The following is a 23229-nucleotide window of genomic DNA, read 5'->3' as shown; positions in this document are numbered from 1 at the left end:
ACTTCAAATGACTTCGACTGAGCGTATTTTACAAAAATTCCACCGCATATAGCTATATTTTACGTTTTAAGACTCGCGCTGAATATTCAGGAAGTCTTGTTTTCCAGTTGATGACGATGCCTGACCTGACGTCACGGAGGGAACGCCCCTGACCGAGAAACCGACACAATGCAATTTGGGTACTTTGTTTGGTCTGAAAACTTTGTGTTGATCCGTGTTGATGGCGAAATTAGAAGGAAAACACATAAATGACGCGATGGTGAATCGTTGTGTGTTGCACCAAGACTACTATTTGATATTGGCTGAAACAAATTCACAGCAGACAAATAAGCTCATTTCCAACGGAGCTTGGGCGCCATCTTTTGCATTTTCTGGGACGATACTTTTCAGTCCAGATGCCTCAAAATGACACGGAAGGACTTCTTTAATCGATTGCAAACATTTATGCCTTCCTCTTCAGAACGATTTGAATCATATTCATAACTGGATGAGTAACCAGAAAGCATCTTCTCCGAATCTGAATCCATTGTTTTGATTCTAGAGCAAGGCTAGATGTCCTATTGTGACGTCACGAACAAGGGGGCGGAACCTTCTGAAACTCAGGGTCATTTTGTGGAAGTTTTGGGACACTAACTCACAGGTGTCAAAGTCAAGGCCCGCGGGCCAAATCCGGCCCGCCACATTATTTTTTTCGGCCCGCGAAAGCAAATCAAACTTGTTAAATTCCATGATGATTGCTAAAATCTGAGCCAAAATTTCATATTTTTGGATGTCAACCACAATAAAAGTCATTATTCTTGACTTCAGATTTGAAAACGAGTTATGCATTAATTTGCTGTGTGCTCTATATGTAATATTTGAAGGGATTTAAACATTCTAATGGGTTCCCCAAATTCATAACGGCCCTCGAGAGCAAACCATAACTACAATGTGGCCTGCGGCAAAAAATTACTTTGACACCCCTGCTTTAACTCGTTTTTATTGGTGTTTTGCATTTGACTAAAAATATCAGCCTGCGTGTTTTGGGTATTTTAGATGCTATAAAAGTTTTTTTCTGATGTCAGTTAGGAAACAAAAAAATGGTGACGGTTGTGCTTTAAATGGACCAGAGCATTTATGAACGATTGGTGATGAGAGATGTTTATAAAAGCCTGACACCCCGCCCCCCAAACAAAAATAAATAAAGGACAGCACAAAAGCCCCCACCGACCTGCAATAAGACTTTGGCTTCCGTCCTTTTTATTCCGATACCAAGTCGGATTGATCAGTTCCGGTAAGCAGCCTGCGGCGGCTGCCATAGCTCCACCCCCTCGATGACGCGGCGGATGACGGAGGCACAGGTGATGAGCAGGTGTCCGGCAGCGTTGAGGAGGCCCGAGGCCACACGCAGGGCTTCTCTATTTTGGGACACAGAATTAATCCGATCTATTTGAATTGATCACTTTTGTAGAAAAACAAGTCCAAAAAATCTGCACAGAAGAGAAGTCGCGGTACTCGGATTTTGCAGCTCCTATACTCACTTGAGAACTTTCTTGGGTCCCAGACATTGGAAGTCGGCGCTGACAGAGTACAAGCCTTGAAAAGTGGCCTTCACGCTCAGAGAGCCAAACAAATCTTTAGGGTTCAGTTTGTAAAGGTCGAAAGTGACGCTGGCGATGTCTTTTCCTGTCTTGGACTTGGTCTTGTCATGACTATGGAGGACAGTCGCACCCTGGGGCAATTGAGAACAGAAGAAGAGCTGTAAAGGGGCGCACAGGTGAGGTGTCGGAGAGCTACGGAAGAATTAATTCAAATTCACATTGCAATGGAGTACAATGGAAAATTCAAAGCGCTTTGGGCTGTTTAATTTTGGTCTTCCACTGCTTTATTGTTAACATATAGGTGTGTATATTCAGTGTCTGAAACTCATGACAAAAAGTTAGCGGACACCAGGGCAGACAACTCTGAAAAGTTGCCTGCCCTGCCATAAAGTTGCCTGCCCCATTTTTCACAGCTTGAAACACAATAAGACGACTAATCGCGAGAAAAAAAAAAAAAAACAACATTGTTGCGAAGTATAAAGCATTTTTTTAAATTAAGGAAGTACCTACCACAAATTCTCCCTTGCTTAATTTATGGTAAATATCCCTTGCTGAAGATTTTGCTCCAGTTGTCGTTTGTCGTCATGGTGCACAATGCAATGTTTGCCTTGCGTTGTCTGCTAAAAGCCACGTGGCCTCCTCTTTCTAAGCGGCTTTCAAAACTTTCAAGTACACTTTTCAGTCACCGAGTATGCAAATTGCCAAACAAACGTTCGTTTGGCAATTTGCGTACTCGGAACGGCAGCCAATCAGAAGAACTGTTTCGTGCTTCAGACTATACCGTGACTGAAAAGTGTACTTGAAAGTTTTGAAAAGCGCTTAGAAAGAGGAGTCCACGTGGCTTGTAGCGGTTTGCTTGTAGCTTTTGCTTAATTGAATAAAACAAACGTTCGATTTGAAAAAAAAACAACATTTTCTTTGAAGAAGTTGTCACCCGCGCCGAGACGTTTTGAAACTTGTACACCCTCACGTAAAAGTTGTACGCCCGGGGCCTCCGGGCAGACGTTATTTCAAACTGGTATATTTTATGTATTCATTCAGATGGCGCCGTCTAGATAAGTTCAAGATGCAGGTCAACATATTTTGTCATGAAAAATTGGATTAATGAAGTCGCATTTATTTTCATAACCACTTAACTGCTTATATTTTTCCGCTGATGGCACAGGTGTCCAAGTCAAGGCGCCAAGTGCCGTGCCAATACTGGCACGGCACATCATTTTATTTTCATGTTTGCTAAAATCCAAACAGAAAGGTCAAATCGTCCCATGTAAACCACAATAAGCTAATATTTTTTACTTCAAATTTAAAAACTAGTTATTCATTCATTTGTTGTGTGCTCTATATATAATATGCGGAGAGGATTAGACATTCTTCCCCAAATTTGACGGAACTACAATGTGGCCCGTGGCAAAAAATGAGTTTGGCACCCATGGTTTGTGGCAAAACAGCAGTACCGATGGCGGTCGCCACATCTGTCCATGCTCCAAGGCCACGATGGCAGCGTTGTCCGGCAGAGTTGCCAAGAAGTCATCCGAGTCCACCTCTGTCCCATCCTCCTCGCATACCAGGGACGCCAGAGACACGAGAGGCAACGCCCGACAGACCTGGAATCAAAACACGGAGTTGAAAGAATCCAGAATGACACTCGGAAATCAGCGAGGAAATCACCCTCTCTTTCAGTTCCTCCAAAGTCCCGGCTGTGATGCCTTTCTTGGCCTCCAGGTTGTGACTGCGCACCCTGAAAGGTCGCTGGGGGGCGGCCCACACTCGCTTGGTGACCGACCTGGAGGCACCGAGAAAGAAAAAAAAAGATTCCAATACAGTACATGGTTTAACTTCCATGAGAGTTTAATCTGTATAATTTTGGAAATACATTCCATTCCAAATAGGTAATACAGTATGACATTTCTCTCAAATTTTGCCAATCAACCACACCAAACTTTTACTTACTTAATCAACGAGGACGTCGTGTCCATTCTGGCAGATTCTCTTGTTCTCAGTGGTCTGACGAACGAAAACAATGTCAGCTTTCCTTTCAGTCCGGCAACCCGGACTTTGTTCCACAAGTGATGACCGTTCAGAAACAGCTGCGGGGAGGCAAAGTTCATCCAGATTGTGTATTCAAGTGTAAATATATCAACAGACGCACCCGGTATTTATTTTATAACATGACTCGAAATATATTTTTTACTCTTTCAGATATCGGAATATGATTTTTTTTCTGATTAATTTATACTTTTACTCCCGAGAATTGATATTTTTATTTCTTAATTGTAACCCCCCCCCTTCCCGATTAAAATATATTTTAAGATATACTGTAAAGGCATATTTGCTTTGCTTGCCGAAAAAAACCCAACAGATTCTGGTATTCAAAAATTATCTGAATTTAAAAAATCGGGTATTGAGTTTTTTTTTCACATTTTAATCACTAACAAATTTGGATATGCCTTTATTAGTCTCACAGTGGAGAAATGTACATTTCACAGCAGCAAAGTGATGAAAGGAATGAAAGTAGAAAAATAAAATACATGAGCTGCTGGAAAGGCAGCCACTCTCGCGGCGCCGTCTTGAAGTCAAAAGAACAAAAAAAACTAAATAACAAATAATATGACAGCATAGAGACAATATGACAAAACGACACAGAGAGACATTCATTCTTCAGGACTTGCTGTACCCTCTTTGTGATGACATGAAGCAGTTCTAGATGAAAGAGGAGAGGATCACAGTGTCTCGTGTAGTGTTTCGTGTTCATGTATTGTTTTGTACTGACATATTTTTTCTGTCTACATGATGACGTTTTCCTTAAAAAGTAGATATTCGTTAATCTCTACTTTTTTGACAATTGTGTTTGTTACTTCCGGGTTGAGTGAACGCTGGCGCGTGTGGCTGCCACTGCTCACCCGCAGAAAAAATATCTTGTGACTGTAGTGTCCTTGACAGTTTTGAAAGCCGCTTATAAATGAAATGTATTATTATCAGAATCAGAATCAGAATCAGAATCAGAATCATCTTTATTGCCAAGTATGTAGAACATACAAGGAATTTGTTTCCGGTAGAACACACTGCACTAGTATCGTCGTCAAAAAACTGCTAAGTGGCACTATACAGTTCCATTTTGGCTACTGTTGAAAGAGTTCAAAGAGTTCAAAGAGTTAATGGCTTGGGGGAAAAAGCTGTTTAAATGTCTGCTGGATTTGATGCGGATGGATTGGTAGCGCCTGCCTGAGGGGAGTAGCTGGAAAAGGTGGTGGGCAGGGTGCGGAGGGTCCAGTAGGATTTTCCGAGCCCTAGTTTTGATTCTTTCAGTGTGCATTATTATTATTATTATTATTATTATTATTATTATTATTATTATTATTATTATTATTATTATTATTATTATTATTATTATTATATTTTATTTCACGATAAATGTGAGTCATAAATTGAAATTTAAGAAATAATTACTTACAACATACAATACAGACAAAAAAATACATAAAGAAAATTATGTTTTATGGGGACCTGGGAACGGATTATTCTCATTTTAAATGTTTTCTTCTGGGAAATAAATCTTCTGCAGACGAACTTTTTGCCTTAGAAACACTTTCCGGGAAACAATTAAGTTCGTGGGCTGAGGTATCACCGTACTGTAATTATTTTCCCATAGGTCTCTAACTCTGAAAATTATTTCTAACGTTTAAACAAAAAAATAAGGATGCGTAAAACGCGTCATTTCCGTAAAAGCAGTGGGTGTGTTTGATTTGTAATCAACATTGCTCGGGTGAGCGGGGTACGTCAGATGACGGTGTTTCCAGACAGTCGATTTAAGCACCGCTCTCTCAGTACGCTCGGGACTTAAACACATTATTCATGTGAGTTTTGAAGAAGCGTCAGCGGAACTTTCAGTTAAACGCGGGCTGAGCGCGCCCCACAATCTCTAATCCAATTTCTGCCTGCACTCCTTGTCGAAAATAAAACATAAATTCAATCTTTGCCAAAGAAGCGCCCCTTTTATTCGTTTTAGTGAAATCAAGGAGCGCGTTGGGTCCTGGCTGAACTCCCTGTAAACACTTTATCCGATCCGAAGAATGGTATCAAAGATGCCGAACGACATGGGTGCTGGTGAGTAACCTTAACCTATCTATAATTAAATTAAATTGTGCGTTTCTCATGAAACTCGCTTTGAACGACAAAATGTCAGGTTATCTACGATATATGGAAGTATACACAAAGAGGAGAACCCAGTCAATTTCACCGAATCGTTGCATCGATCATAACCTGGTCCGTCCATGGCAAGGGTGGGCAATTAATTTTTATCAGGGGTCGCATGAAAAACCTGAATTGTGTCAGAGGACCACCAACTTTCTTTCAAAATTCTCAAATTAAATATTTTGAATAGCTGGCACTGATACTCAGAAGAATAAAGCACTCAGTAAATATTTAAATTAGGTTATGTGAAATTGTGGTGTATTGGTTAAAAAAGAAAAACAAATGTTGAACCAGTGCATAGAGTCAGTCATAGAGGATCTGTGTTTGGATTTGTTGAACTTCATAACTGAGAATGTCTGTTCACAATGATAGGTTGATTCAAAGAGGACTAGGGTCCTCTGAGTGTGTCAGACTGCAGATCAATGAGTTCCATCTGAACCTCATTTGGTGCATCATCCACACTGCAGTTGAAGGGAGAAAAAACCATGTGCATTTGTGGCGTCACCGCTGAGCACGCGGCTTTGATGTCTTTCAAGCCCTTGATCTCTTTGTAGTGCGTCTCAGCCTGACGCGTGTCCCACACTTGAAAAGGGTATTAAAAGTATCCGTCGCGGGACAGAGACAATTGGATTGGATTGGATTGGATTTGCCTTTATTAGTCTCGCAGTGGAGAAATTTACATTTCACAGCAGCAAAGTGATAAAAGGAAGGAAAGTAGAAAAACAAAATACATGAGCTGCTGGAAAGGCAGCCACTCTCGCGGCGCCGTCTTGAAGTCAAAAGAACAAAAAAAAAAAAACAAATATGACAACACAAAGACAATATAACATCAAAGACACAGAGTCATTCATTCTTTAGCACTTTCTGTACCCTCTTTGTTACATAAAGCAGAATCATCTCGGACTCAGACCCAGACAGACACGTAGCTCGCAGAGACCCGCTCAGCATCGGACGGAGTTTCACAGCACGACTTGCTCGACTCCACGCCACAATCAAACTCTGCGTGTCAACGAACCTACTTACAAATAAAGAGAAAAATCTCTTTACATTTCACTCTCAAGAGTTTTGAAATCTTGAAATTGTCTTGAAAACTGCATGAAATGCTTCTAACATGGTTGAGTATTTTTGGAGGTGATCTCCCTATCATTTGGTTTCCTTAAAGGACAACCGACACCATTTCTTTGTTTCCTAACTGACATCAGAAAAACGTTTTATAGCATCTAAAATACCCAAAATACGCAGGCTGACTGATATTTTTCGTCAACTGCAAAACACCGATAAAATGAGTTAAAGTGTCCCAAAACTACAGCAGAGCCTTGGCTTATGAACTTAATTGGTTCCCAGACAGAGTGTGTCAGGCGAAAAGTGTGTAGCCCAAAAATTAATTTCCCATAGGAAACCATTAAAATGAGAATAAAATAAATAATAATTTTAAACTAAATAAGCCTCACAACTACACACAACATACCTTATTCTATGTATAATAAATATGCTATTGTATTGTAATGAAAGAAATACACTGCAATGTATAATAAAGTCACTTTATTTACATTTGTGATGGTCGTTCGGGGCCGCCACAAAAATGGACAAAATATGACTTCAACGGACAGTTAGCACGGCGGAAAAAAATCATTGGCACCGCGCTACCCACTCTCGAGGACTTGCACACTGCAACAATCCAAACTAGGGCTCGGAAAATCCTACTGGACCCTCCGCACCCTGCCCACCACCTTTTCCATCTACCTATCCATGCGCACCAAATCCAGCAGACAGCAGCTTCTAAACAGCTTCTTCCCCCAAGCCACTAACTCTTTGAACTCTTTCAACAGTAGCCCAAATGGAACTGTATAGTGCCACTTGGCAATTTTTTGATGATGATACTTGTAACTGGCGGGTATCTGGTTATTGGTTGACACGACAACAAAAATATAATTTATATATACTCGTTGTTCTGTAAAAGTGTTTAATGTATATGTGAAACGTTATGTGTGTTTTTCTAAAAAATCGTCTGATTATAATGTTTGTCATTGTCACTTCCGCTTCCGTGTCAGGTGTTGTAGATAAAAGCGAGTACGGCGAGACAGACGGCACGAAAGTCTCGAGAGACAGACACAAGGAGAGCGACCGCTAGATAGAGAACGAGTCTCAAGAGAGAGACACAAGCAGAGTAACTAAAGTCTTGAGAGGGAGACACAAGCAGAGTAACGAAAGTCTCGAGAAAGAGACAAGCAGAGCAACGAAAGTTTCAAGTCTACGTCAACGTTTATCTACTTTCGGTTAATAAGGTGCACATGGTACGTTATTAATTTCCTTATTGACTGAATGTTTTGTCGAACTTATTGTAATGTTGTTGTTTCAATGTTCTTTATAGTTTTCACGGTGTTCACGGTGTTCAAGTGTTTCACAATAAACGTTGTGACATCAGTACGAAGCGTCATCCTTGACCGGGGTAGATACAATACTAGTGCAGCGTGTTCTACCGGAAACAAATTCCTTGTGTGTTCTACATACTTGGCAATAAAGATGATTCTGATTCTGATTCATTGATGGCTCTTAATTGACACCTGTTGCTTTCTGACCTGTAAGGTCTTACGAAACTGAGGCATCACATTATCATTCATCATGTTGATGATTCTCATAGCCACTGTCTTTTCTGGATGGAACTGTTCAATAAAAGCCTGCACATCACAAATTCTTCCATGCTGCTTTCAAGGATCGAAGGGTAACATCATGCCAAGCCTTTTCTATCAGCTAAGCAGGCGGCAGAGATTTTATTACAACAAAAGGCGCGAGTCCGATGATTCCACGGACCCGACAAAAGAAGGCGGGCGGGGGTGATCCGTTCAGCCTATCAAGCTAGGCAAATAATAATAAATGTGCTATGGTATTATAATTAAAGAAATAAACTGTACTGTCTGATAAAGTCGTTTTATTTACCTTTGTGATGGTTGTTGATGGCTTGATGGAATGGAGAGGCCGCTTTCATCAGCATTAAACACTTGATGAGGAACGTAGCCTTCTTCTTTCACCATCTTGAGGAATGATCCCTTGGAGGTGCTTTCTCTGTGATAATTGTATCTCGTTCCTCATCAATTGTGTTCTGTCTAGCTGGGTTGATAGCTTTTTTCATCAAGTGTACAGATGGCTTGTGCGGGTTGTTTGTGGATTGATGGGGTATTTTAACCTTGCAGTCTCCACTCTGCCTTTGAACGATCAAAGTTGAAACTCTCTCACTGTCGTCTACCCGTCTCTTTATTGTTTAAACCACCCCCCTCACTGCTGCGTTCTTGACCAATCACATTGCTTTAACGGAAGACTGGGGGCGGGGAATAGAGGACAAAAACAGTCGGCTGCCATTTTGGTGTTAGAAGAACGGGCTCGTTCGCGAACGACACATCACTCATTGAGGCAGCTCCGTGTACGTAAAACGTTCGTATGCCAAGGTAAAATGTTCATAAATGTAACGTTCGTAAACTGAAAAGTTCATAAACCAAGGGGTTCGTAAACCGAGGTATCACTGTACCATTCTTTGATGCGTCTTGTAAAAACAGATATCATATATTCCAAAATAACCGCTTTGTCATCAATTTAAAAACAAGCTCAGATATTTCAACTACTTTTACCTTGAATCAGATTCAGAATCATTGTTTTATTGGCCAAGTATGTAGAGCACATGAGGATTTTTTCCCCGGTAGAACATGCTGCACTAGTATCTTCATAAATAAAGAAATAAATACGTGTTGCTGCTTCGCCAAGAGGTCTTGAGAACATGAGTTACGTCCGGATTGAGTGAACGCCGCTGCTCACCCACAGAAAAACTTATCCTGTGACTGTAAAGTGACCTTGAGAGTTTTGAAAGTCGCTTGAAAGTGAAATGTATTATTATTAGTAGTCTGGAGGTCTTTCATTGCCCTTGTGTTGTTCCTCCTGCCTAGGCGTCAATCTCCCCATCGCCACCTTGCGGCAGCTGGCTCCGCCTATGCGCTTGATGTCGGCCGCTTTCTGGAAGGTCATGAGGCAGCGGGATGTCGCGCAATACGGGGTGCTGGCAGAGTTTGTGGACTCCACTTGCGACACGGTCCCTGGTTTGCTCACTTTGAGGCATCAGGCCAAGCTCTCATTGGGGCTGAGAGCGCGGGTGGGTGTTTGTTTTTTCTGGAGAAGAGTGCCACATACAGTAAATAGTTTGTCTCCGTTTCAGCTAAACCGGTGTCTTTTTGACTGCACCTGTGTCTTTCCTCTTCGTTTCCAGCTAATCTTGGAGCTACTGCGGCTACCCCAAGCCGATGCCGCCGTCATCAGGACCCAACTGAAAAAGATCCGCGCTCCTTCTCGACCGTCCACCTCTTCAGCTCCTACTGAGGTCGCCGCGCTCTTTCTGATTGTTTTACTGTCTGCTCTCAGCTAATTTAATTTTTGTCCCCGCAGAAGACGGACGTCAAAGTGAACATGTCAATCAACAGTTTTCACACGTTGGTCCACGAACTGCTCACTGACCAGGTTGCAAAAGAGGAGTTTTTCCAGGTGAGTACAATTGCGAGCATTGTACATTAAAAAAAAAAGACAAATGCTAGGTTTAACTCATTCACTGCCATTCCCAAATTTCTTCGGGAATTGAAAAGCTCGATGTGGAGCGTCATTCCCGAATTTGTTCGGGTTTTTTCATGCTAGGGAGGTGTGTTTGAGGCTTCGGTCCGACCTCTGGCAATGTTTATCTCTCCCATGATGGGGCAGCATTTACCTTTTGCACAGCCGCCCTCACTTTAAATGCAGATAACTCTACAACCAAGTAAGCTCGAAATAAACTTTTATTTCTGTTGAAAGAAGAGATTTTTTTATTTTTTTTACACATTGAATATCGGTAAAAAGGTTTCTCCAGCCGTCATCTCTACTTCTTTGAAGGCGTTGAACGTTTTGCTCCTCATCCGAAGAGCTTTTTCAGCGAACTAACAAAGCTGAGGAGCGAAACATCCGACACCGTCAAAGAAGTACAGATGACGGCTGAAGAAACCTTTTCATCAATGGACCACTCCTGTACGACTGTACAGATGTGCTGCATTGAATATTTATGTAGTCCTCAAACTCAATATTTTGGAGGTCCAGCAATTTGAGTGAAAATGACAATAACCCGGGAACTCAAGTGAACACATTTGTGCACATCGTCTGGCAGTGAATGAGTTAATAATGATTAAAATCGCATCTCTCTGTCAGCTTTTTGTCCCCCTGGTGGCTGGGCTTGGAATGTATCAACTTAAGAAATGGTTGGACTGTCTGTCACCGACAGGAGGAGTTTTTAAAGGGCTACGGTCCTTTGTTCGACCAGTCGATGGAGAAGCTACTGTGGGAGTATCTGGTCCGGTTGGATCAACTTCTCCCGGTGCCCAGCCTTTCCCAGGTAAGACAGAAATGACCCTCCGTCACGGTCACCCGCATTGATGAGTGTTTTCGGTACGCCGTGCAGACGGTGTCCTGGCTTGGTGAGACTCCCGCCGTTTTGGATGGGTGTGCCCATCCCGGCAGCCAGCAGCAGCTTCTGAAAATTTTGCTCAACCATGAAGTCAACCTTGGGCACCTCGACGCCGCAGGTAAACCTTTCATGGTGGAATGTTCTGTTTTGGGAAGTATGACCCGCCATTTTGAGTAGTGTACGCTGGCGCGCTTTTGCCTGCCGGTGCTCGCCCGCAAATATTTTTGGCTTTTTAGTTTTTTACGGTTCCAGTAACCTCTGGAAATACCCGTCAGTCACCGGAGGAACTTATGGTCCTATTCCAGTCCGTCTTGGCTGTCGAATTGTCTCATGATTCCAGTCGTTTATCACAGACGAGGACACGTATCATCTCCACCCACCTGTACCCACTGATGACAGTTAACCTGGCCTCTGCCTGTCTCTGGACGTTGCTCTGCAATATCATGTTGCTCCTCCATCGACCCATTGGACGGCTAATGCCCCACGAAATGACGACACCACCAGCGTCAACTTCGGTCTCCTCAACGTCTGCTCGCTTACGGGAAAGGGTTGTCTTATCCAGGAAATCCTTACTCACCGTAAGCTTGACTCTTATTGTCTTAATGAGACCTGGCAAACTTCTGAAGACTTTTCCCAGCTGAACGACTATACTCCCCCAGGGTTTGTTTACCTTTCCAAACCCCGCCTCTCGAGCCGCGGAGGTGCTCTCGCGATATTTCACCGCGACAACTGGAAAGTTCTTCAAATCTCAGTCCCGGAAACTCTTTCGTTTGAATGCCTTGCATGTCAGACTTTTGGACCCTCTCCCACAATTATAGCCAATGTATATCGTGCTCCTAAACCACATTGTGACTTTTAAAAATATTTCTCTGCTGTCCTCACACACCTCTCCTCTCTGTCACCAAATATAAATATTCTGGGGGATTTCAACATACACATGGACAATTCCGCCCTTTCTCTCACCAAAGACTTCATTTCCTCACTCGACAGTTTTTGGCCTTCATCAATTCTCTGACTTTCCCACACACATAAAAGGACACACACTGGATCGGATTTGCTGTTCTGGTCTTACCTCACTCCAACTGTACAGCAAATGAACTTCCTATAACGGACCATTTCCTAGTCTCATTTAACGTTTTCATCACCCTCTCTCTCCCCAAATCACCCCGCATCATCACCTACCGTAACATAAAAGACATCAACACTACAACCCCCTCCTTTCACCACATCACCGCTGTCCTCCAGCAGCTCCACTGGCTCCCTGTTAAACTTCATATTGAATTTAAAATACGACTGTTTACATTCAAAGCCATCCATAAGCTTGCCCTTACCTATCTGTCTGACCTGCTTCAAATATCCGTTCCCTCTCGGTCCCTCAGATCCTCATTGTTCCTTCACCTCTATGTGCCTTCTCCCCGTCTCACTACGATGGGGTGCAGAGCTTTCAGCCGCTCAGCTCCCAAACTCTGGAATTCTCTTCCACCCAACATCCGTAATATTGACTCCATTCCTACTTTCAAATCCCACGTCAAAACCCATCTGTTTAAAATTGCATTCATGGTCTAGTTAAATCCGCTATTTTATTATTTATCATTTTATTTATGGTTTTATTGTTCTGTGTATTGTTCTTTTGATTGTAAAGTGTCTTTGAGTGTTCAGAAAGTCGCTTGGAAATGAAATGTATTATTATTATTATTATTATTATTATTATTATTATTATTATTATTATTATTATTATTATTATGAACAATACTAAATGGGTATCGTTTTGATGGAGTGGGAGGGTGGTCACAGTAACTGACAGTGTTCTTCGCAGAGGATGAATAATTTATGACTACTGAATATAATTTTGCAATCTTTGTTGCTTCTAGCGGCACAGCCACACCAATGCTTTTCGTTAGCTAGTCATTGACATTTTACATTGTGTGTTAGCATTTAGCTAAATGGATCACATTGTTTATTTCATATCATTTCTGTTAGAGATCGTCAGATCAGGGATTGGGCTGGATTTGTTACCACATGTGGAATAATAATTTCGAGTATTTAATAAGTCTGCTAAATATTCATTTTGGGAATGTGGTGTGTAGAATTGTGAGGAAAAATATGAATTGGATTCATCTTGAAACAAAGTTCTAATTTAACAAAATATTGACAAAAAAAGCAATTATTGTACTGTTATTTCTCTTTTTTTCCTCAATAGCAACCCTCCCACCAAAATTGGGCGACTCCATCTTGACATCCCTCTCTTTACCGCTCTCTGGAAAAGTGCTCTCAAATCGGCGACGAGGCCATGGGTCATCCTACTCCGACGATCAGGCCCCCACTGTCGGCCGTCTGACAGCCGACAATGACGACGCCTCGCCAAAGAAGCAGCCCAAGCAAGATGCCGGCATGCTGACAAACTTGAAGCCACGGAACAGTAACCGTACCCGAGACAGCAGCGACACCGAAACCCTCGCGTCCCCGAAGCATTGCCCCAAAATGGTGGCATGTCTACGCCGCCAACCTCGAGTCGTGATTCGGAAACTGCAGCGCTCTGAGCTATGTCGAAGAGCATCTTGTCGAAAAGGTGAGGCTTTATAATTTTTTTTGGGGGGGAGTGATATACAGTGTGTGCGTGCGTATGTGTGCGTATGTGCGTGCGTGCGTGCGTGCGTGCGTGCGTGCGTGCGTGCGTGTGTGTGTGTGTGTGTGTGTGTGTGTGTGTGTGTGTGTGTGTGTGTGTGTGTGTGTGTGTTAGATAGATAGATAGATAGATAGATAGATATACAGTAAAGTCTCGTTATATCGACATTCTCGGGAGTCGGAAAAAATATCGAAATAACCGGACTATCGATATATACGATCCCGCGGGCATGTAATTTTCTCCTTGAGTTCATAGAAATAGTATCGTAATAAGCAGTACTATCGATATAACCGATATCGATATAACGAGACTTTACTGTATACACTGTATTAGCAAGTATTAACACATACGCCACATACAGCATCTGAAGTGGCATGGCAGAGTTGTTTCCCATCCCTTTCCCAATTTATTGTATTTTTTTTTTAGTAATTTCCATTTGTTTATGTTGCCTCGGCGACCCACACGCCCCCCCCCCCCCAATGGTTACAAAGCACTGGTGGAGTACATTCGCGTCAAGTATGACTCAAAGGAAAACGATACAGCAACACTGATGCTACTCGTTAGCCTGTTGTTGGCATTTTACATGTTTGTTTGTATGAAGGTCAATGGATGAAGTTGTAGTTGTTTGAAATCATGATTCAACAAACATTGGTCATCAAAAGTGAAGCTGGAATTGCTCCCGATGGTGCATTACATTTGTTTTAGAATTTCAGGATGAATTATTGTTTATTTTAATGTATTTTTTGTTTGTTCAGCAACCCTCCCACCAAAATTGGGCGACTCCATCTCTTCCCCGCTATCTGGAAAAGTGCTTTCAAATCGGCGACGTAGCCTCAGGTCGTACCCTTCCGACAATCAGGCCGCTCAGAGAAAAGACGCACCGCCCTCCCCCGACCCTGCGCGCTGCCGTCTGAAAGCCGATAATGATAACGCCCCGCCAAAGAAACAGTCCAAGCAAGATGACGGCATGCTGACAAACTTGATGCCATGCAACGGTAACCAAACCCGAGAGGGTCGCGACCAGGAAGCTTTCACGTCCCTAAAGCATTGCCCCAGCATGATGGCCGGCCTGTGCCGCCAACCTAGACTTGTGATTCGGAAACTGCAGCGCTCCGAGCTATATCGAAGAGGAGCGTCTTCCAATTGGCTGCGGAGTAATGACGATAAAGAGTAAGCATGCATTATTTGCACATATCGGTTGTACAGTGGATTGTATGCCTGCGAGTGGCCAAAGCTTCATCTCACTTGGGGCAGCATTCATTTTATTTTCATTTTTATTTGTTTTAATTTCCCCCCAAATCACTTGGAAATGACATTTTTTGTGTGTATTTTTTTCTACCGGGCTCTCCAGTTTCCTGCCACATTCCAAAAACATGCATGCATTTAACACTCCAAATTGACCCAAGGTGTGAATGTGAGCACAAATGGTTGTTCGTTTCTGTGTGCCCTGCCAATGACTGGCAACAGATTAAGGGTGTCCCCCGTTTACTACCTAAAGACAGCAGGGATATGCTCCAGCCCCTCCCACAAGCCTAGTGAGGTTAAAGTGGTCCAGAAAATGAATGAAAAATTTCAAAAAAATTGAACATTTGCCTCTCCGCAGTTTGTACAACTGCAGGAAGCTTCACATTAGACATAATTTCAAGGGCAGACCATGAAATTTCTGAGAGTTTCCTGTCAGCACCCAACATTACAGTGATTCCAAACCAGTTAGTGTTGTGAGAAACCATCAAACAAGATTTAGGATTCCAATTTTTTACCCCCCCCCCCCCCCCCCCCCCCCCCCCCCAAAAAAAAAAGAAAAACAAACAAACAATAAAATATTGTCCGTTCAACAATGCCAATATGAAGCCTTTTCCTAGTAGAGTAGTAGAGTTTTGAAAGGCGCATATTATTATTATTATTATTACAGTAAAGTCTCGTTATATCAATATTGTCGGGAGTCGGAAAAAATATCGATATAACCGGACTATCGATATATACGATCCTGCGGCATGTAAATTTTCTCCTTGCGTTCATAGAAATAGTATCGGAATAAGCAGTACTATCGATATAACCGATATCGATATAACGAGACTTTACTGTATTATTATTATTATTATTATTTATTATTTATTAGTCTCGTAGTGGAGAAATTTCGATTTCACAGCAGCAAAGTTATGAAAGGAATGAAAGTGGAAAAACAAAATACGGGAGCTGCTGGAAAGGCAGCCACTCTCGCGGTGCCGTCTTGAAGTCAAAAGAACAAAAAAAAACTAAATGTCAAATAACATGACAACACAAAGACACAGAGAGTCATTCATTCTTAAGCATTTTCTGTACCCTCTTTGTTACTCGAAGCAATGAGAGGATCAAAGCATCTCTTCACCAGGAACATCATGGTGGAATGTGCACGTCGACTACAAGCTAAATGTTGAAAGCAAACATGCAGCTCTAGCATCCATTGGCGAAAAGAGATTGTCTCACATCTCCTGTCTTTTCTTCAGTGGCACCGTCTCCAGTCCAAACATCATGGCTGGTCTCACCACCGTTTTATACACTTTTCCTTTGATCCCCGCTGAAACCTTTCTATCACACCTGACATTTTTCTCCAGCCGCTCCAGCCTGCCTGGACACGCTTCTTCACCTCTTTTCCACACTCTCCATTGCTCTGGACAGTTGAACCCAAGTACTTAAAATCCTCCACCTTCTTTATCTCTTCTCCCTGTAGCATCACTATTTCACTTGGATCCCTCTCATTCACACACATATATTCCGTCTTGATGCGACTGATCTTCATTCCTCTCCTTTCCAGGGCATATCTCCACATCTCTAGTTTCTCCGTCACCTGTTTCCTGGTCACAATGTCATCTGCAAACATCATGGTCCAAAGACATTCTTGTCTAACATCGTCTGTCAGCCTGTCCATCACCATAGCAAATAAAAAGGGGCTCAGAGCTGACCCCTGTGGAGTCCCACCTCCACCTTGAATTCCTCAGTCACACCGACAGCACACCTCACAACTGTTTTACAGTCATGATACATGTCTTGCACCGCTCTGACATACTTTTCTGTCACTCCAGACTTCCTCATGCAATACCTACCACAGCTCTTCTCTTCTCAAACTCCACATAATAATAATAATAATAATAATAATAATAATAATAATACGAATACTACTAATACTACGACTACTAATATTACTACTACTAATACTAATACTACTACTACTAATAATAAAATCACCTGGAAATAATTGATTTTTGCATGTTTGTTTGTTCATGTATTTCTCTCATCTCATCTCATTTTCCGTACCGCTTATTCCTCATTAGGGTCGCGGGGGTTGCTGGAGCCTATCTCAGCTGTCTTCGGGCACGAGGCGGGGGACACCCTGAATTGGTTGCCAGCCAATCGCAGGGCACACAAAGACATACAACAGTCACTCTCACACTCACAATAGGGGCAATTTGGAGTGGTCAATCTGCCTGCCATGCATGTTTTTGGAGTGTGGGAGGAAACCGGAGGACCCGGAGAAAACCCACGCGGGTCCGGGGAGAACATGCAAACTCCACACAGGGAGGCCGGACCGGGACGCGAACCGGCGACCTCTGCACTGTGAAGCCGGTGTGCTAACCACTCGACTACCGGGCCGCCCTGTTCATGTATTTATTTTTATTCATTTATTTATTTATTTATTTTGGGCAATGTAAAACATGTTGAAATAATATTCAAGCACTTTGGAGCGTAGTCTGTAGCATATTCATTGTTTAAACGAGTTCTTCTCAAACTCCACCTAATCATTATAATAATGATAATAATAATACTGTAATTTAAAAAAAGATTGACCACTTCAAGCACCAAGATAATGACCGTCATTAAATACAGTTGCGTAGTCGGTCTATGTGCTTCTGAAAATAATCACGCAAGTCGATGTAACATTATGCACACTTCGAATATCGACCCTGAGCCTATTTACACTTGTCACTTGTCCTGAAAAAAGTTAAATACAACTGATATGTATTTGAAAAGCGATACTTTCAAGTTCCACGAGAATGGGTTGAAATACACTTAAAAAAAATATTTAACTCACTGGTTTTATCGATTTTATTTTTGCATGTTTTTTGTTTTGTTTTTTTTAGGGGGGATGTGCATGATTGTTATTGTGCTATGTACATGGTGAGTTTTTTTATTTAAAACCATGCTATCCATGATCTTTGTGTCTTATAACTTTTTAATATATATATATAAACACCAATATAAGACATCTCCAGTTTTAACTATTTTTTGTGTGTGTACTTAACAGGAATCGTCCCAAAGTAAGCGGAGGTGCCCTGTCGTCCCCTCTCCGGCGGAGCACCGCAGGTAGCAAGTGCCACATTAGAGGAGCAGTTTTTATTTCACTGCTGTAGGAGACATTGCCCAGCTCTTGATTTGGTTCACTTGCACATCTCAAAATGTTGGTCGCTTTAGAAAACTGTCTTTTGCAACATTTTATATTTGTGGTGTTCCACAGGGAAGTGTTCTAGGTCCTGTTTTTTTATGCTTCCTTTAATATCATTGTGCTGCTTCCGATACACAAAGTGACAAACCTTGACAAAGACTTCAATATAAACTTTATTAGTCTTTTTTTTCATTCCTAATTTCATTCCTAATTTTCTGATTGCCTTCCATCTGCGTGTAGGTGTACAACCAATGACCCCCTCTGGCGATGACTACGTAGCTGATTCCGAAGACGAGGTCACTGAGCGGGTAAGTGAAGACTTTTTCCACCGCTTTACATCGACCTTTGTGCAAAAAACCCGTTCTTGCTCTCTCACTCTCTCTCTCAGCTGTTTATGAAGCGTTACTCAAAAACCAAGCACGGCACGTATTTCCCCACCCTACGGGAATTCTTGAAGCTGGGAACCGCGGCGCGCCAGGTGATGGCCAACGATAAATATGATTTTTGTCATGTCAGACAACTTCTTCACGAGAATAAATGATTGAGTAATCCACAAATGCGGTAGTCATCAGAATGCCGTGTTGGAGCTGCATCGAACATATTGGAAATAATTTTTCTGACTTCACTTTCCCTTTTTAAGAATCACGTGGCCAATAACTAGACAAATACAACTTTTCTTACTCTTATTCTTCTTAAACTGTGACTGCTGTTTTTTAATAAATGTTGAGTTTTGTATGTTTGGTGCTTTTCCTCCTCGGGTTACGACTTTTTTTTTCAGTTGCTTGAATGGTCAATTAACCACTTTTCATTTACAAATTACATTTACAGAGCTCTAAAATGAATGAATTAATGTACACAATTCGACATAAAGCCCTCCAGAATAACCATGCTGAGGTTTTGGAGTGATTTTCTTTTGCAAATTTAAAAGGAGAAACAAAGAATTCTACAGTTACTTTTTTGCAATAAGTGTGGCCCAAAAAATTACATTCAAAATTTAGATGGGGGCAATATTGAACCACAGAATCCCTTCCATATGTACTTTATATTTGTGCTGCAATCGGATAATTCAAATACGCTGATGGCAAAATGAAAAAGGCACGCAAACCCTTCACCTGCATCATTTTGTGATGTCCCCACAAGTGGCTAGAACCAACACAACCAAGCTAGTGCATAATTATTTGCTTTATTGGAACCATCAATCCATTTTCCGTACCGCTTATTCCTCATTAGGGTCCATTGTTTAAAAAATGACAATAATAATTATAAATAAGCACATTCATACACAAGCCTCTGCAACCCGACACCGGCACCCAAGTCACTCACCAGGCCTGGCATTACATTCTAAAACAAGTTAGCACAAAAAGACAAATGCACTTTTTTCCCTTCAGAGGTCGCCACAGCGAATCAGTGTCCGCCATCTTCAGAGGTTTGATTCGCATGTCATGATATGTTTAATAGTGAACGATCTATTTGAATCTAATTAATCAGAAGAGTACTCAATCTCCCTCCCCCCAAAAATGGCTATTTCCAGTCCTACAAGTGGCTATTCCAAAAATAAAGGAAACAATATCTGGAAGGCGTCAGTGATGGCTGAAGGAATTACAGTCGACAGCCCATCCCCCCAGTCGCTGCGATCGTTTCCCCCGTAATATACGAAGCCTCTTCCGAGCACAGGAAGGCCACCACTCCCCCGATTTCATCTGCTTCGCCAACTCTACAAAATGGGAGAAGAAAATGAAAATAAAATCTGCACAGTCACGTGGAGATACGGGTTTTAACACACGAATGGGAGGTGAACGATACCTTTTGATGCACATCTGCTTTTTGAAGTGATCCATGATGTCGTCATTTTGCCACAACTAATAAACATAATAATAAAGAGAATGTCAAGTTATACTTTTTTTTAGATGAACTTTATCTTCACTCATTGTTATTTCACTTTATGTTGTCATGTCGATATGTAGGACCCCTCACTGGTGTGCTGAAATGGGTTTTGATGATGCCGGGGGCCACGCAGTTCACCCTAATGTTGCTCTGCGCCAGCTCGGGGGCCAGCGCGCGGGTCAGACTCAACAAGGCCGTCTTACTCACGCTGTACGCACCCAAACCCTGCAAAAACACCAATCCCCGAGCCCATCCCCCCCCAAAAAAAGTCTGATTACAAGCCAAGAAAATAATAATAATTCATGGTTATATGTGATGACGATCAGACCTGCATTGGTTGGTAGGCAGCCACGGATGACACAAACACGATATTTCCCCCTCTAAATGAAGCACATTTGGAGGATCTTTATATTTATTTTTACACATTACAACATAAAACAGAGATAATGAGATTAAAAATAAAATAAAATCCTCCTGTTTAGAAAAAAAACAGGCAAATATTTCTCGCTGTTGTGAAGTTAAAAAAAACTATACTGTATAATAAATGCAAATTGCCAAACGAACGTCCGTTTGCCAATTTGTATACTTGGCACGGCAGCCAATCAAAAGCCTGTTTCGTGCTTCGGACTACCGTGACTGAAAGAAAAGTGTACTTGAGAGTTTTGAAATCCGCTTAGAAAGTGGAGTCCACGTAACTTAGGGCAGACAACGCAAACATTGCATTGTGCACTATGATGACAAACGACAACTGGAGTAAAATCTTCAGCAAGGGATATTCACCATAAATTAAGCAATGGAGCATTTGTCATAGGTACTTCCTTAATTAAAAAAAATCCTTTATACTTTGCAACAATGTTGTTTTTTTGCGATTCGTCGTCTTATTGTGTTTCAAGTTGTGAAAAATGAGGCAGGCAACTTTTCAGAGTTTTCTGCCCGAGTGTCCGCTAACTGTTTGTCATGAGTTTCAGACACTGCTATTATACACCAAAATGTTGACAGTTCATTTATAAATCTTTTAGTGTCATTTTAATCATTTTATATTTCGTATTATCGATCTTTATTCCTGTGTCGGCCCACACACTTTCTGCTGACCCAAATCCGCACGGCTTCCCAAGCATGCGAGCTTTCCAAAAATGGCTCTCCCTACTAACGGAGAAGCCAGAAGAGGTCACTTGTCTCAAAGAGCCGGCCGGCGGCGCAGACCGTGAGCGCTGCGTTTGCGTCGCGGCGATCCCACCTGCTCTACCTCGGTGTCGGTGGACACCCCTCCCTCCCCCCGATTGCTGTGCTGTCATACTGGAGAAAATTGTCGTATGCGTTTGTTACGAAACAGTTATTTTGTATCGTCCTTTTGTGCAATGCTGCTCCGGCAAATAAATGATATTGTCACATTCGGATTGACAGTTGGTTGCCCCCCCCCCCCCCCCCCACTCACACTTGGTATTCTTTGTTTTTGATTAGTCCCCTGGTCCTCTTTTTGGGACCAGTGCTTTGTGTTGTAGCTTAATAAATCATCCTGCACGGACCTCTGTCTTTGTCAGAGAAAATTGTGAAAATGTTTAAAAAATGTTTTTTTTAATTATCATTAATTTATGGTATATTATAATAATAATGATGATTTGCTTGTCTACAAATACAATTTTTTATGTGAAAAAAAGAATCCCTAAATCAATGCAACAAATGATTCTTGATCACTCCGATGCTTTCTTGGATTAATTCCAATTATTTTGGCTTGTAACTCACCCCCTTTTTGCCATATGTGGTTCCACCAACTTGGTCATGAGGAAGGCTGCTTTTACATTGACGGACATCACCTATAAATAACGAGACGGCAGTTCATTTGGAGGGGATGTTAGAAATAAAAGTTCATTCTGAAACAAACCTTGTCCCAAACTTCCTCTGTGGTGTCAATGAGGTTTCCAAAGAAAGGGTTCACTGCCGCGTTTGACACCAGGATGTCAACTCCGCCGCAGTGATCCAGAGCCTGCATGAAAAGTATAAGATTTCCACTCCATCTTGAAAATATTCCCCGCCCTGCACTTTTTTTTCACCGTCTGAAGCAGCCTTTCTCGGTCGCCTCCGTTGCCGACATTACAGGTTGCGCCAGTGACCTGGATGTTCTGGCTCTTGAGCAGAGCCACGGCTTTGTCCACGCCGGCCTGACGTCTGCTGCTGACCACCACATGGGCCCCCCTGTTGCCCAGGGCACGTGCAGTGGCCAAGCCGATGCTGAAGGAAACGCGTTGTGAGAGGTCTGTTCCTTTGAAAGGCAAAACAAAATTCTTACCCAGCCGTCGAGGCGGTGACGATGGCCACTTTCCCAGCAAGACTGCTCCGAGACATGCTTCTCTGCCCGGTGTCGGGAGTGGTCGAAATGCGTCTGAAGGCAACCCTCAACAGCACCTATGGGATCACGAACAGAACATGGAGGTGAAATCAGCGACGCGAGCATCCAAGAGAAATTCTGATCGAAAAATTATTGTGCATGCCAAGAATGGTATCTATCAAAACACTGTTTTTGTCCCACTCACTCAACTCACTTTAACATAGTTCCATCGGAACAGGATAGTGACAAAGCGCTGTTTTTGTTTAACTTAAAGTCAATAATAGAAACCAACACACACACTCAAAAAAATCAACTTCGAATTGGGGTTGGGGGGGCAAACATGTTTTGGCCGCCACTACTTACAGTTTAATGGCCATTTGTGCAGCAAAAACATGTTTAAAGACAGCGCACTGGTTATAAATTGTGTTGTATTGTCAACATAAACTAAAGCAGAAATTAAGCATTGGGTGGAAAAAAATACAAGACCTTTAGAATCCCTCCTCTCCGTGATCTGGAATTACTGTTGTTCTTCCGGGTTACAAAAAAACTACTTCCACAGTAAAAGCAGTCACCGTCTACGAGTTTGGTTCGAGTAGGTATTTAAACGAGCTATTAATTCACGTTGTCATTCATTCTATTCTGTTATTATCTAGGATTTTGATTTAAATGCCACAGTCTGATTTCCAGCTATTTGTATCTCGCCATTAACCGCAAGTCACAGCAAGGAGCCAATCA

At 42.1% G+C, this 23229-nt stretch overlaps 3 protein-coding genes across 7 annotated transcripts; 1 reads left to right on the top strand and 2 right to left on the bottom strand.

Annotated features, from left to right (window-relative positions):
- Positions 1-1216: 1216 nt before the first annotated feature.
- On the bottom strand, positions 1217-3653 carry cideb (cell death inducing DFFA like effector b). Its single transcript, XM_088990779.1, has 5 exons — positions 3531-3653; positions 3249-3363; positions 3035-3184; positions 1521-1711; positions 1217-1397 (listed from the first exon to the last, which is right to left on the bottom strand). The coding sequence occupies exons 1-5, from the start codon at positions 3554-3556 to the stop codon at positions 1265-1267; spliced, it is 615 nt and encodes a 204-aa protein (XP_088846905.1). The 5' UTR covers positions 3557-3653; the 3' UTR covers positions 1217-1264.
- A 1776-nt stretch (positions 3654-5429) lies between these two features.
- tinf2 (TERF1 (TRF1)-interacting nuclear factor 2) lies at positions 5430-20384 on the top strand. 4 transcript variants are annotated; one of them, XM_088990770.1, is made up of 13 exons: positions 5430-5684; positions 6663-8065; positions 9707-9909; positions 10024-10134; positions 10200-10295; positions 11056-11166; positions 11233-11356; positions 13439-13807; positions 14620-15034; positions 18147-18205; positions 18525-18592; positions 18673-18762; positions 20249-20380. In XM_088990770.1, the coding sequence occupies exons 3-13, from the start codon at positions 9751-9753 to the stop codon at positions 20267-20269; spliced, it is 1623 nt and encodes a 540-aa protein (XP_088846896.1). In that variant the 5' UTR covers positions 5430-5684; positions 6663-8065; positions 9707-9750; the 3' UTR covers positions 20270-20380. The 4 variants fall into 4 exon arrangements, with proteins under 4 accessions (XP_088846896.1, XP_088846897.1, XP_088846894.1 ...); XM_088990771.1 differs by having other exon boundaries at positions 6660-8065; XM_088990768.1 differs by lacking the exon at positions 6663-8065.
- On the bottom strand, positions 19449-23198 carry dhrs4 (dehydrogenase/reductase 4). Of its 2 annotated transcripts, none has more exons than XM_088990773.1 (9): positions 22981-23198; positions 22456-22571; positions 22220-22397; positions 22051-22152; positions 21912-21982; positions 20497-20548; positions 20259-20393; positions 20088-20143; positions 19449-19998 (listed from the first exon to the last, which is right to left on the bottom strand). In XM_088990773.1, exons 2-9 carry the CDS (start codon positions 22509-22511, stop codon positions 19884-19886), a joined length of 765 nt encoding a protein of 254 aa, XP_088846899.1. In that variant the 5' UTR covers positions 22512-22571; positions 22981-23198; the 3' UTR covers positions 19449-19883. The 2 variants fall into 2 exon arrangements, with proteins under 2 accessions (XP_088846899.1, XP_088846900.1); XM_088990774.1 differs by having other exon boundaries at positions 22858-22995.
- Between the last annotated feature and the right edge of the window lie 31 nt (positions 23199-23229).

This window comes from Hippocampus bargibanti, linkage group LG02 (assembly GCF_051943395.1).
Source record: "Hippocampus bargibanti isolate YZ-2025 linkage group LG02, ASM5194339v1, whole genome shotgun sequence".
NCBI lineage: Eukaryota > Metazoa > Chordata > Actinopteri > Syngnathiformes > Syngnathidae > Hippocampus > Hippocampus bargibanti.
The sequence above is the reverse complement of the archived record's forward strand: the minus strand, read 5'-3'. Positions and strand labels throughout refer to the sequence as shown.